Source organism: Ochotona princeps, chromosome 18 (assembly GCF_030435755.1).
Source record: "Ochotona princeps isolate mOchPri1 chromosome 18, mOchPri1.hap1, whole genome shotgun sequence".
NCBI lineage: Eukaryota > Metazoa > Chordata > Mammalia > Lagomorpha > Ochotonidae > Ochotona > Ochotona princeps.
In genome coordinates, this window is record NC_080849.1 from 40,323,229 (window position 1) to 40,333,971 (window position 10,743).

Consider the following 10,743-nt stretch of genomic DNA (forward strand, 5'->3'; position numbering starts at 1 on the left):
CTCCTCCTCTCTGTGTATCTGACTTTGTAACAAAATTAATAAATCTTTTTTTAAAAAAAAAAAGGTTAGCTAGACTAAGAAAAAAATTAAGGAAGCTGAGCTGAACATGTAAATTGAGTAGGTACTGAAAATTCACTGGTCGGAGGCAGGATTTCCTCATCTTTCCTGCCAAATTCACAGATGTAATTGAATTCCGTATTTACCGTTTGCATCCCGCCGTACCACCTCAGCATCACTCATTATAGACTAGCCACCAAGAGCCACTGTAAGCCTGTTAGCACTGGGACATTCTCAGTGCTGCATCAGTTCTCCCTGGGGACACTGTTTTGCTAAAAGGATGAAAATATATTAACAACTGCTTACACAGCGGTTCTCTCTCTCTCAAAAGAGAAATAGTGTTTTACGCATTCCCTTCTCTTTGTAACTGGAAATCAGCAAAGGACAGACGGGAAGGCTCATTTTACAAACAGGCCATTTATGACAGTTTCCAGTGGAATTTGGAGTCAATGTGAAGCAAACCTGTTATCAGAATCTGCCATTATTACCAAGAACTTTATGACTGTCAACTGCACATCATAAGTGAAGCCAGTCCCCATAAACATGTGAAAAGAAGGTGAATGGGTTATAAAAGTTCCTTGTAACAAGAGATCTCAGTTATATTCCTCACTGACAAGGAATTCAAGTTACACCATAAATCTCCTGTTTTGCAATGTATTACAAGTTCAAATTCACAGTGATTGGTTCTGTACTGCTGGCTAAACAAACTTGGGTTCAACATTCTGTTTCTGCGAACTAAGCCAGACCCATCAAAACCATAAATAAGAAGCCCACAAGAACTAATTGATCGTGACACACCCTACAATTGGTATCATTTATAACCCATTTACAAAGCATACTGGCTGACCTTGGTCACTACCAAGACACCTGCCACACAGAAGGAAAACCACCTCATTCAGAATATTAAGAAGCCGTTTTCCCTCTGCTAACAGTTATCTTCACTGGTAAGTGAACAAAACAAATAGCACTATTAAAATGCGGATGCGACTAGAACAAATATCTAATGCTACTAGAGCTGAATAGCTACTATCACTTTGGATTTTTGCTGTCTCCAGAGAGGGCTCGGCTAATTCAAGTACATCTCCAAAATAATTAGAAAAGGTGTCACTGATACGTAAAAACCTGGGTTTCTTGGAATATTTCCCAATGGCTGCTGCTACCTCTTCTTTTTAAATCTGAGGCTAGTAAGATATATGAAAATTATGGAGCCAGGTACTGAAATTAAGAATGCCCTTCAAAGAGAATGTGAGATTATGAGAAGCTGCAGCAAGTTGAAGGCACATAGGCTCATTAGCCTGGGCCACTTTATTTTAAATGCATTAAAAACAAAAACAGCCATAAAACTAATTGCTTCTCTTTAAGGTGTCAGACTTACATTGTGATGCAATTTCACTCTAATCTATTTAATGCAAACAACATGGGCAGCATTTGTTCCTGCTAATTAGAGTGTAACAATTAAATAAATTACCTGGATACTTAAGACGTCTGGCATCCGACTGTAAAATAACTTACTTTAAAAAGTATTAGACTGTGAGTACCTGACTAAACAAATGTTAACCTTGCCACAGCTTTGCTGAGCTCCTTTCCTGCAATCGCTAGTCCTGCTAACAAACACACATAACAATGACAATGCCAGGCTAATCCTACAAGAAAACCAAAATTTGCACTTCGAAACCGGTGAAGTCTGTTTCAATGGATGAAAACCTCCAATCTGGACCACACATTTTTCCAGCTTCTAGATAGTTCTCTATGAAGAGCCGAATTTCAAAGGATTCAAGATTAGAGATGCAGACTCAAGGACAATAACTTAGGCCAGGGACTCGGGGGGCTAAGCTCCTCCGGGAGGATGGGAGGCGGAGGCGCTCCGAAGGACCAGTGTGGGCCAAATTCAGCAAGAAACGGTGAAAAAGCTCTCCTGCCTTCCTCTGGGCCCCAGCCTGACTCCCCGGAGGCCACCTCCAGCTCCAACTTGTGTGTCCTTCCAGATCCGTGAATGTATGTCCGCACCCTGCACCTTCTTTGCTGTGTGCGGTGAGGGTCCCTCGGCTTCCCCTAAAACCGCCCCTTCCCTATGCCAGACACCACCAGGCTCTGGCCAAGAAGGGCCGGAGAGTGACTGGCGGCGCCAGCAGCCGCACCTGCCCGCGGGGGGCGCCAGGAGCTCGCCCAAGGTGGGGTGGCTCACACACTCACCACGCGCTTCTGCGGCTTGATGAGGGGCCGGCTCAGGCCGTTCATCTTGCTGTAGAGGCCGCAGGCGTTGCACAGGTAGTGGCCGGTGCCGTCCCGCCGCCACAGCGGCGTCTGGATGGAGCCGCAGTTCACGCACTCGCGGCTCTCGGGCAGGTCCTCCAGCAGGTCTGCGGTGGAGAATGGAGACGAAAGTGGCCGGTGAGGCGGCGCCGGGCGCAGGGAGGGACCCCGCAGCCAGGCGCGCCCGGCTTAAAAGTCCTCTAAGGCTGGGAGGCGAGAGTCGGGGTTCCACCGCGTCGCCTGACAGAGCTGCCCATTTGTCCCTGACTTTCTGCACCCTGCGCCCGCACATCCTTCTCCAGGAGAGCTTTCGGGGAAAGCCGGAGACGGTGCTGGAAGCTGAGGAGTCGAGTCTGAACCTTGGATCGCCTGTGTCCAAGCTTTTCAAAACTGAAATCGAACAAGTCGCTGCCCCTGGCCAACCTCGAGACGAGCCACGCAGAACACACGCCGGCCGCGGGGTCCCCCTGCTCCTACACACAGCACGCACATAGTGAGGCCGCCATCTCTGGCTTTTCCCTCAGGTTGTGCCCGAAAGTTTTCTCTAGATCTGCCACCCTTACTCGCCTTTGCTTGGACAGGACACAAGCAAATGGACTAGAAGCACGGCTCCTGGCCATTTGCGTCGCATAATTATGAGTGAGAGAGTAATTCGGGCCTCCTGGGTAGAAGAAAGGACTAAGTTTTCTATTTCACCACCGGATCAAACACTGAAACAGCCTGCCTTCCAAGTGGGTCTCAAGGTGTCTATCAGCCAATTTTTTCACAAATGATTTTGCTGCATACTTTGCTGACGAGAAAAATACCAAAACCTTCCCCGGAATAAAAAACTGTCTCCTGTTTTCTTACCCTAAATTACAATCGATAGAAAGCGCGTTTGTTTTTGTCCTGTTATTATTTGGTTAGTTTTCAGCATTCACAGGTAACCTAAACCTGCTAATTAAAACAAGTCTTAATTAAGAGTAAACGGTTGTAACATTTACTACTTCCCCCCTCAAGGTTAAATATGAGAATAAATAATCTAGTCTGTAAAACGAGGAAGAGGACCTTGGTTGAAGTTAGGGTAGGGTGTTTTCTGTTACAGCAGGATTGAATGTTCTGATCTGGCATTCCCACAGGAACACCTCTGAATCACTTTTTAAATAAATGCACACTATGCTCTAGGATTTTATTGGAAGGTAATTTATGCTAGCTAACCTTTCTATTTGTGCTCATTTCCTTGCAATTTATGGCTTGGATCTACCAGCAATTGCTTAGAAAAGCTATTTAAATATGACTTCAGCATTAAAATTTTTTTGATTTCCATTTCAGGAATATTTTACAAAACAAATCTCCTCCCTGCTCGTTTTTCTTATTTCTTACATTAAAAAAAAAAGTTAGCATCCTACACAATCCGAGTTCAAAGTTGTCATGAGGATCCTGCAACTTAGAACACATCTCACAAAGATTTATTCTTCTCTGCCCTAAAAGCCACTATTGACTGCGGTAATCAGTAAAGTGCTCAGGACTTCAAGGACACTGAAGTTAAACAAGGTATTTGTCTTTGTTGTTGACTTTAAAATGTTACCTATCAGAGCCCCCTGTGCACAGAGGAGTGGGGGCATTCGCTGAAAACCCCAGCCCCAGCCCCAGGTAGGGCCCTCTCTCCTCTGGTGGGAACGGTAATGGTGCCCCGCAGAAGGCACTGAGCTCCCCACAGCTCTGCAGTCCTCCAAAAACCCAAAGACCACATTTAATTAAAAAATTATCTGTGAAAAAATACGTATAATCCAGGATGTGTTTGTTTTTCATTCAAGTCAGGCTCCATCTTTCATTCTCTCCCTACCTCTTCTCAAACACCCCACATTCCGCACCCACAAGGCAGCTTCCACCTACCACTGACTAAAATGAGAAAATAAGGGGGGGGAGGTATTTTCCTAAAAATTGCAATGTCTGGTTGTGCAGACAGCTTTCTCACGGGGCTTCTGCTACCCCCGTTCTGTCTACCAGCACGGCTGCTCTGGGTGCCAAGCAGTGACAGATTCCCAGGCGAGAAGGCCACGGCCCTGGTATGTGGTCCCAGGACCCAGGGACCAGGAGCACACCCATGAGTCTGGGGTTCTGAGAAGCCTGAGCTCACCACATCAGGAAGAGGTGTGGGAGGTGGATCCCCAAAAAACTCCACACTATATGCAAGCTGTTAAAGCTCTCTGCTCAGGTTTATCAGCCCTGGTGATAATCAGATTGTTAGCCCTGGTGTTTGCCCAAATCAATTCAAGAATCAGCCTCCAAAAACATAAAATTCAAGTGAAGAAGCGGAGAACCTAGCTAGGAAGCTGGCACCAGCACACGTATGAGGACAAGCAAAGAAAGGGTCAGCTACCCCCTACCACCGCAAACCCTAGCTTTGTCCCACTGCTGCCAGCGGACTCTTAGCATAAACTATTGTTGTTAATATTAATACTAACATAGGGTGTGCAAGTTTTTCCAATTCCCACATCAAGGGAAAAAAAACATTTTGCATGTAGAGAAGATTCCCCAACTTTGCAGTCATAGAAGGAGGAGCTATGTTCATAACACAGACAGAAACTGCAGCATCCTCCGCAAGGATTTTTTCCCTAAGATCCAGTTATTGTCAGTAGCTAAGCACACAGGTGGGGTCTTTTGGACCAGTGCTATGAGCACCTGGAGAAAAGGATTCAAGTGAAGGTGTCTCAAGACCCATTCCAACTCACAAACCTCCCAGAGTGCCCTGCCAGACGCCCTGGCTGACCAAAGCAGCTTCGCATCCCAGCCTTTGAAGACTGCTCATCTCCTGGGCTCCAGGCTCCCAGCAGCCAAACCTGGGTCCTATTTTGCAGGAAGGGAAAGGACTCGCCGCTCCTCTCCCAAGTCCCACCCACCACAACCAGGCACATCAACAATAACTCCTGCCCCGACTCCTGGCCACACTCAATTCAGTCCTCTTCTGTTAATTTGCACACAGATGGTAAAGAGCCTTCTTTAGGGTTGGCTTTTTAAGAGAAGCAGCAAGTTGGAGAACAAAGTCTAGGGTCCTTGGAAGCAGCCCCTCCCCATCCCAAGTTACTTAGTAGGCAGGGTTCCAATCAGTGTCCTAGCCACGTGTTCCTGCCCCCACCATCTCCAAGACTGTCTTTCCAAAGGGTGGCAAAGCCCCCACCTTATCTAATTAATGGTTCCTTGGAAAGGCTTATACTGAGGCTCTCCCAAGAAGCCCTGCCTCGGGGTGCACACGCGTCTGCCTCCCTGCTCCCGCCTGGGCCTCCTCACAGCTCGGTCAGAGACAACAAACTTTGGTTTTTCTTAGAGGAGAGGTTACCAAGGGAAACACCAAGTAAGACCGTGGAACATACCACAGGACCCAGCACTGCTGCCTGCCAGCAGCCAGCAAGCAACACAGCCACACCCTCCCCCCCCCCCCCCCACCAAGAGCAGAACAAAAACACTCTTCAAATGAGGTACTTCCAGGTATTTTAAAGCTGTTTTCCCACTTTACTCCTAAATTGTCCCCAGACATGGGAACTGGAAATTGAACATTTGGTGAGTTGAAACTCTGCAGGGAAAACAGGTGTCCCGGCTCCTCAGGGCCTGAGTCGTAAGCCTGGCCTCTCTGGCCGCCACCAGGAGCCACAGCAGCCCAGTTGATGCCAAGCCTAAAGGTCTACCCACTTTTATCCCCAGAGTCTGTTCCTAGGATTAAGCTTGTGAGCTGCCCAAGCCAGGTGTCCTCGGATCTACTCCTCCTCCGCCCCTCATTTGGGCAGATGCCAGGACAATGGGGTCTCTAAGAATCCAGTCCCCAAAGACACACTCCCCTCTCCCATCACCTGGGCTCCTCACCTCGGGAAAGCTACCCCCAGAGCTGCACGTGTCCACGTGGCCACTCGGTAGAGACAGAAACAAACTCACCCCGCCAAGGAGCCCTGGGCCTCCGCTCCCTGAGCAGGGTCTGCCCACCCTTGCGCGCTCTTCCCTGAGGCTCCAAAATCTCTAAGACACTGCGGTAGGAACGTTCACCTGGTCTCTTTGGAGAGAAGCAATCAGCCACGCAGACTCCCACCAGCGCCAGCACACTGAGGCCACGCCATGAGCTCCCTCGGCGGCTCAGGCACAGAAAAGCCCACATCCCGCGACTGCTCCCACCCTGCATCCCGAACTCTGCGGCACGCCCTTACCTGCGCTGGGGCCGCGGGGTACTGGGAGAGGAGCTCCAGCGCGGCTCTGTAAGCTGTGCAGCACCGGGGTCTCGAAGGGCCCTGCAGGCCAAGCGGGCGTCAGCGGCGCGCCCATGTAAGGCGAGTAAGGGTTCGGATGGTGGTGGTGATGGTGGTGGTACGTCCCGTTCAGCGGCCGCGCCGCCGACAACGAGCTGTACTGGTGTTCGCGGCCACCCATGGCTGCGAGGCTGCCGCCGCCACCGCCTACGCCGCCAGCGCCGCCGCTGCCGGGCGTCGCGTAGCCTCCCGGTTCCCGCGCCGCGCCGTTGGCCATCGGCGGGCTGGGAGAGTAGGGGAAGCGCGCCGAGGCGTGCGCTGCGGCCGAGCCCGCGCCGCCAGGTCCGGCGGCCCCATTGCCGGCCGCACCGCCTCCGCTGCCGTACGGGGGGCTGTCGGCAGAGGCCTGGGGCCAGCCTGGGTGCGCGCCCGCGCCTCCCGCGTGGTTGGCTGGCCCGCTGGCGGCCCCCTGCAGATACGGCAGGGCCGGCAGCATGGAGCCCACGCGTGTCGTGGGCACGTAGACTGGAGAGCTGGCTGCTGCGGCTGCCGCCGCCGCTGCAGCTGCAGAGTGCACGAAGCCTCCGGGCGCGCCGTCGTAAGCGGCAGGCCCCTGGCTGGAGAGCGCGGCGAGCGTCTGGTACATCTCCTCGGGCTGCTCGGGAGCAAAGGGGCTCAGCTTGGCGCCGCGGCTGGACCACAGCAGCTTGCTGGCAGTGGCGGCCTGGTCGAGGTCAGTAAACAGCAACAGGTCCTCCCAGCTAGACAGGGCACTCCCGGGGCCGGCGACCCCAGGCGCCGCAGGTCCGTGAGGAGCCCCGAAGGGATGCGAGGCGTAGGGGCTGAGCAACAGCGAGCGGGTCGGGGGTCCCGCCGCCGCCTCCGTGTCGAGCTGCGGTGTCCGGCAGTTGCTGGCGCCGCTGGCGCCGCGCTCCCCGCCCCGGGAGCAGCAGGAGGAAGATGAGGAGATGGGAGAAGGCGGGGTGGAGGGCTCCCGCCCTGGAAAGGCCTCGGAGTCGCCGGCGTCCGCAGCCACGGCCCCGAAGCGCTTTGGCAGGCACCAGCCGCCGTCAGTCAAGGCCATCCACGGTTCGCCGCCGCTCTCAGCTGACTTCTAGTTCCTGGCGCTGGGGATCAGAAAAGAAGGAAAGAGAGTTCAGCAAAAACGCACGCCTCCTCACCTCCACTCCCTTTTGAAGCCCATCAGAGACTCCTCCTCAAAGGTCCCATTCTTGCCTAGGGCGCGGGCGGGCGCTGGGGCGGGAGAGGGAAGCGGAGCCTGCACAGCCGCCTCGGGTCCTCGAAGGACTGAGAACGTTGCACTACCTCCCGGGAACCCCGGGAACCCCTGGGCGCCCACCCACCTCTGGGCAGCATCACTTCTACCTCTCCCCTTCCTTCCCACCTCTAGAGTGCCACAGCCCGGGGGCGACCGCCAAAGGCTGGCCGAGGTTTCTCTCCCACACTAAAGTGCTCCCTCCGGGCCAGGCGGGTGACACACAAAAGAAACTTGTGGCCGTGAGGGTCGCCGCTGGCGCGTGCCACCTCCCTGCCTACCTCGCTGGGACGGTTTTCCAGACCAATAGCCTAAGCGCGAGGCAACCAACCTGCCCCCTGAAAACGAAACCGCCGCGTAATCTCAAACCGGTTCTTAAACCGCTCCCCAGGCTAGCGTCAGTCAGACCCAGCGGGATCCCCCAGAAACCGCAAGTCCACCCAGGGGGCGTGAGGCGCCAAGGCCGAGGCCGCAGCCCCCCAGCCTTGGGTGCCAGGCAGAGGCAGTGCGGGACCCTGCGCGACTGCAGCCCGGCACACTTGCCCAGCGCCTCGGCTGCCCGGCAGAGCCGCTCACCTCCGACAGGGCCCGCGCGTCTGCCGGCCAGCAGCGCGCTCACGCTGGCTGGGCCACCCCGGCCCACCCGCGCGGTTCTCCCGTGGCCTCGGAAGAGCCAGGCCGTGCCGGAATCGGACGTAGTGGGGAGGAGCAGAGCACAGAATCAAGGAGGGGGAAAACCCAAGAGGGGCGTGAGACCGCCCTGGAACCCAGGCCACCCTTAAGGGAAGAATGACAGGGAGGCTCGACGGGGGCGGGGGAGGGAGGCGAGAAGCGGCCGGGCAGCCCCTCCTCTGGGCGGCTTTTCCCAAATTATCCCGACTCATCAGAGAAAACCACACCGAATTAAATGCACACACACTCACACACACTCACTCACACACACACACACACACACACACACACACACACACCAGGCAAGTAGCGAGCGTGAAGTTTCTCTCTGCCTGCGGACTACTGGCCCCCGCCCCTTCGAGCCGAGATAACTCGGAGATAAGGCTGCGTTCAGATAAGCACTTCGGGGAGAGGAAAAGACAGCAGAAGTCGGTGCGCCGCAGTCCGGGGACGAAAGAGCGGCTACAGCCCGCCCGCAGGGAGGAGGGGGTACCCCGCGGAGCCGGCCACGGCCCAGAGAGGGCAGCAGAGCCGGAGGTCCAGGGGCCCGCGGCTGGAGGGGGCGGGAGAGAAGCAAGCAGAGAGAGCGAGCGAGGGGAAAGCGGTCGAACCTGGGGCGGGCGCAGCGCATGGAGAGGCGCCGCGGAGAAGGGCGCTCCCAGACGCGAAGAGAGGCGGAGGGTGCGGGCGGGCGAACGCGAGTCCGGGGTCTGCGCCGCGCGGCCGGAGAATAAAAAGGAGAGAGGAGGCGCCTCTTACTGCTCTGCCGGAAAACTGCAGCCTGCGCTCCTGATTGGACTCGCCGAGCCCTAAACAAACAGCGCTCGCCGAAGGGTGCCAGGCTGTGGGTCGGAACTGCGCTCTGCGAGCAGCTGGGCGCTGGAGGTGAAGAGGAGGAGGGAAGGGGAGGAGGAGGAGAAGGAGGAGGAGGAGGGATCGAGGGGAGGAGAGAAAAGAGGGTGGGGAGGGACGGCAGGGGGAGGGGAACGCGCCGCCCGGGCAGACAATGAGCTCCGCGCAGCCTGCGGGCGTGGGCTTGAGAACCGCGAGCACTGTCCGCGCAGGGAGGGCCGGTCCGCCCCGAGGACACCCGACCCAGGCACGTCGTGGGGGAGGGGCGGAGGTGACTGCACGCCTGACCCCGCTAGCGAAGCACGCCTGTCCAGCGGCGGGGTACCCGCGGCGCCCCCAGTTATACACTCACGCTCACACACGCTGGGCAAGGGAGAGAGCCTTGGCACCCAGCGAGATGGCCACTCACAGTCCCGCGCCCCTTAGGGCGCGGGCACCAATGAGGGAGGTACAGGGTTTTGCTCGGATGGCCCTCCCCGCTCTTCCCGCCAAGGCAAATAAGCCGTGCTCCCCGCGGTGGTGTGTGACCCACAGACCCAGCGAGCCTAGGGGCTCTGGAGGTGGAGCCCTTGGGGATCAGGGTTCTTGTCGATTGAGAGTGGATGTCATTGGTGCCCCGCTGGCTAGCTCTGGTCTGCTCTCAGAATATAGACCAAATTCCTGGGACGTTTCGGGAAGTTCAGGACATTCCCTAGCTAACCTTTGGGGTCGTGGGGTAGGGAAAGGTTAGCCCGTGCGGGGTGCAAGTTTGGAAGGGGCTTCCGCACCAGGCGCGCCTGGGGACGCCCTCCAATTTTGGTAGTTTCCCTCCCACCACCCCCTACCCCCAACTTCAGGTAGGTCGCAGATAGGTCAATGGAAAGAAGGCCAGGAGGTCACCTTCTCCCCCATCCAGCCCCGATCCCCCCACTTCCCCACCCCCGCGCTTGCTTCCTTACACACCCTCCTTAGCTCCCCGCGCACGGCTGTCACAGCTGTGTGCAGACTGACACTCGCCGTCCCTCGCGATCCGAGGCCCTGGAAGTGAACGCCGCGGGGTTATCAGAGCCGATCTGTCAGGCCAGTGTCCGCGGGGGCCGTGATCTCGGCTTCTCCTCGGCGTTCAAAAAGGGCTTCTTCCGCAGGCGTGACCCACAACGCTTCCCAGAGAGGAATTAACTCGGGCGGGAGGAGTGGTTTTGTGGGAAAGAATTTTTACACTTTTTTTTCTCCCCAGGTAAATCGAAGTCAATGATTTTCTAAAGGTCAGTCTTCCCTGAAAGTGTTTGGGTTCTGGTTTTTGGTTTGTTTTGGTTTTTTCTTTTCTTTTTTTTTTTTTTTTTTTTTAATTATCTGTGTGTGAGAGTGTGTGTGTGTGTTTCAGCTGGGGAAGGGACAGGAGCCTCGCTGCGATGCACAGGCATGGGTAGGTAGGTAGGT

General features: G+C 55.3%; 1 protein-coding gene across 3 annotated transcripts in view; it reads right to left on the reverse strand.

Moving 5' to 3' along the window:
- The window catches only part of GATA6 (GATA binding protein 6), a 30,932-nt gene extending 21,584 nt beyond the window's left edge, over nucleotides 1-9,348 (reverse strand). The window contains exons 1-3 of one of the 3 annotated variants that reach the window (XM_058676933.1): nucleotides 9,232-9,348; nucleotides 6,486-7,651; nucleotides 2,251-2,417 (exon numbers count right to left, since the gene is read on the reverse strand). In XM_058676933.1, the coding sequence (XP_058532916.1) occupies nucleotides 2,251-2,417; nucleotides 6,486-7,608 (1,290 nt within the window). In that variant the 5' untranslated portion in view covers nucleotides 7,609-7,651; nucleotides 9,232-9,348. Of the gene's footprint in view, nucleotides 1-2,250; nucleotides 2,418-6,485; nucleotides 7,652-8,376; nucleotides 8,694-9,083 lie in introns of those variants that run through there. The other 2 variants (XM_058676931.1, XM_058676932.1) reach the window with 2 other exon arrangements.
- Nucleotides 9,349-10,743: the final 1,395 nt, after the last annotated feature.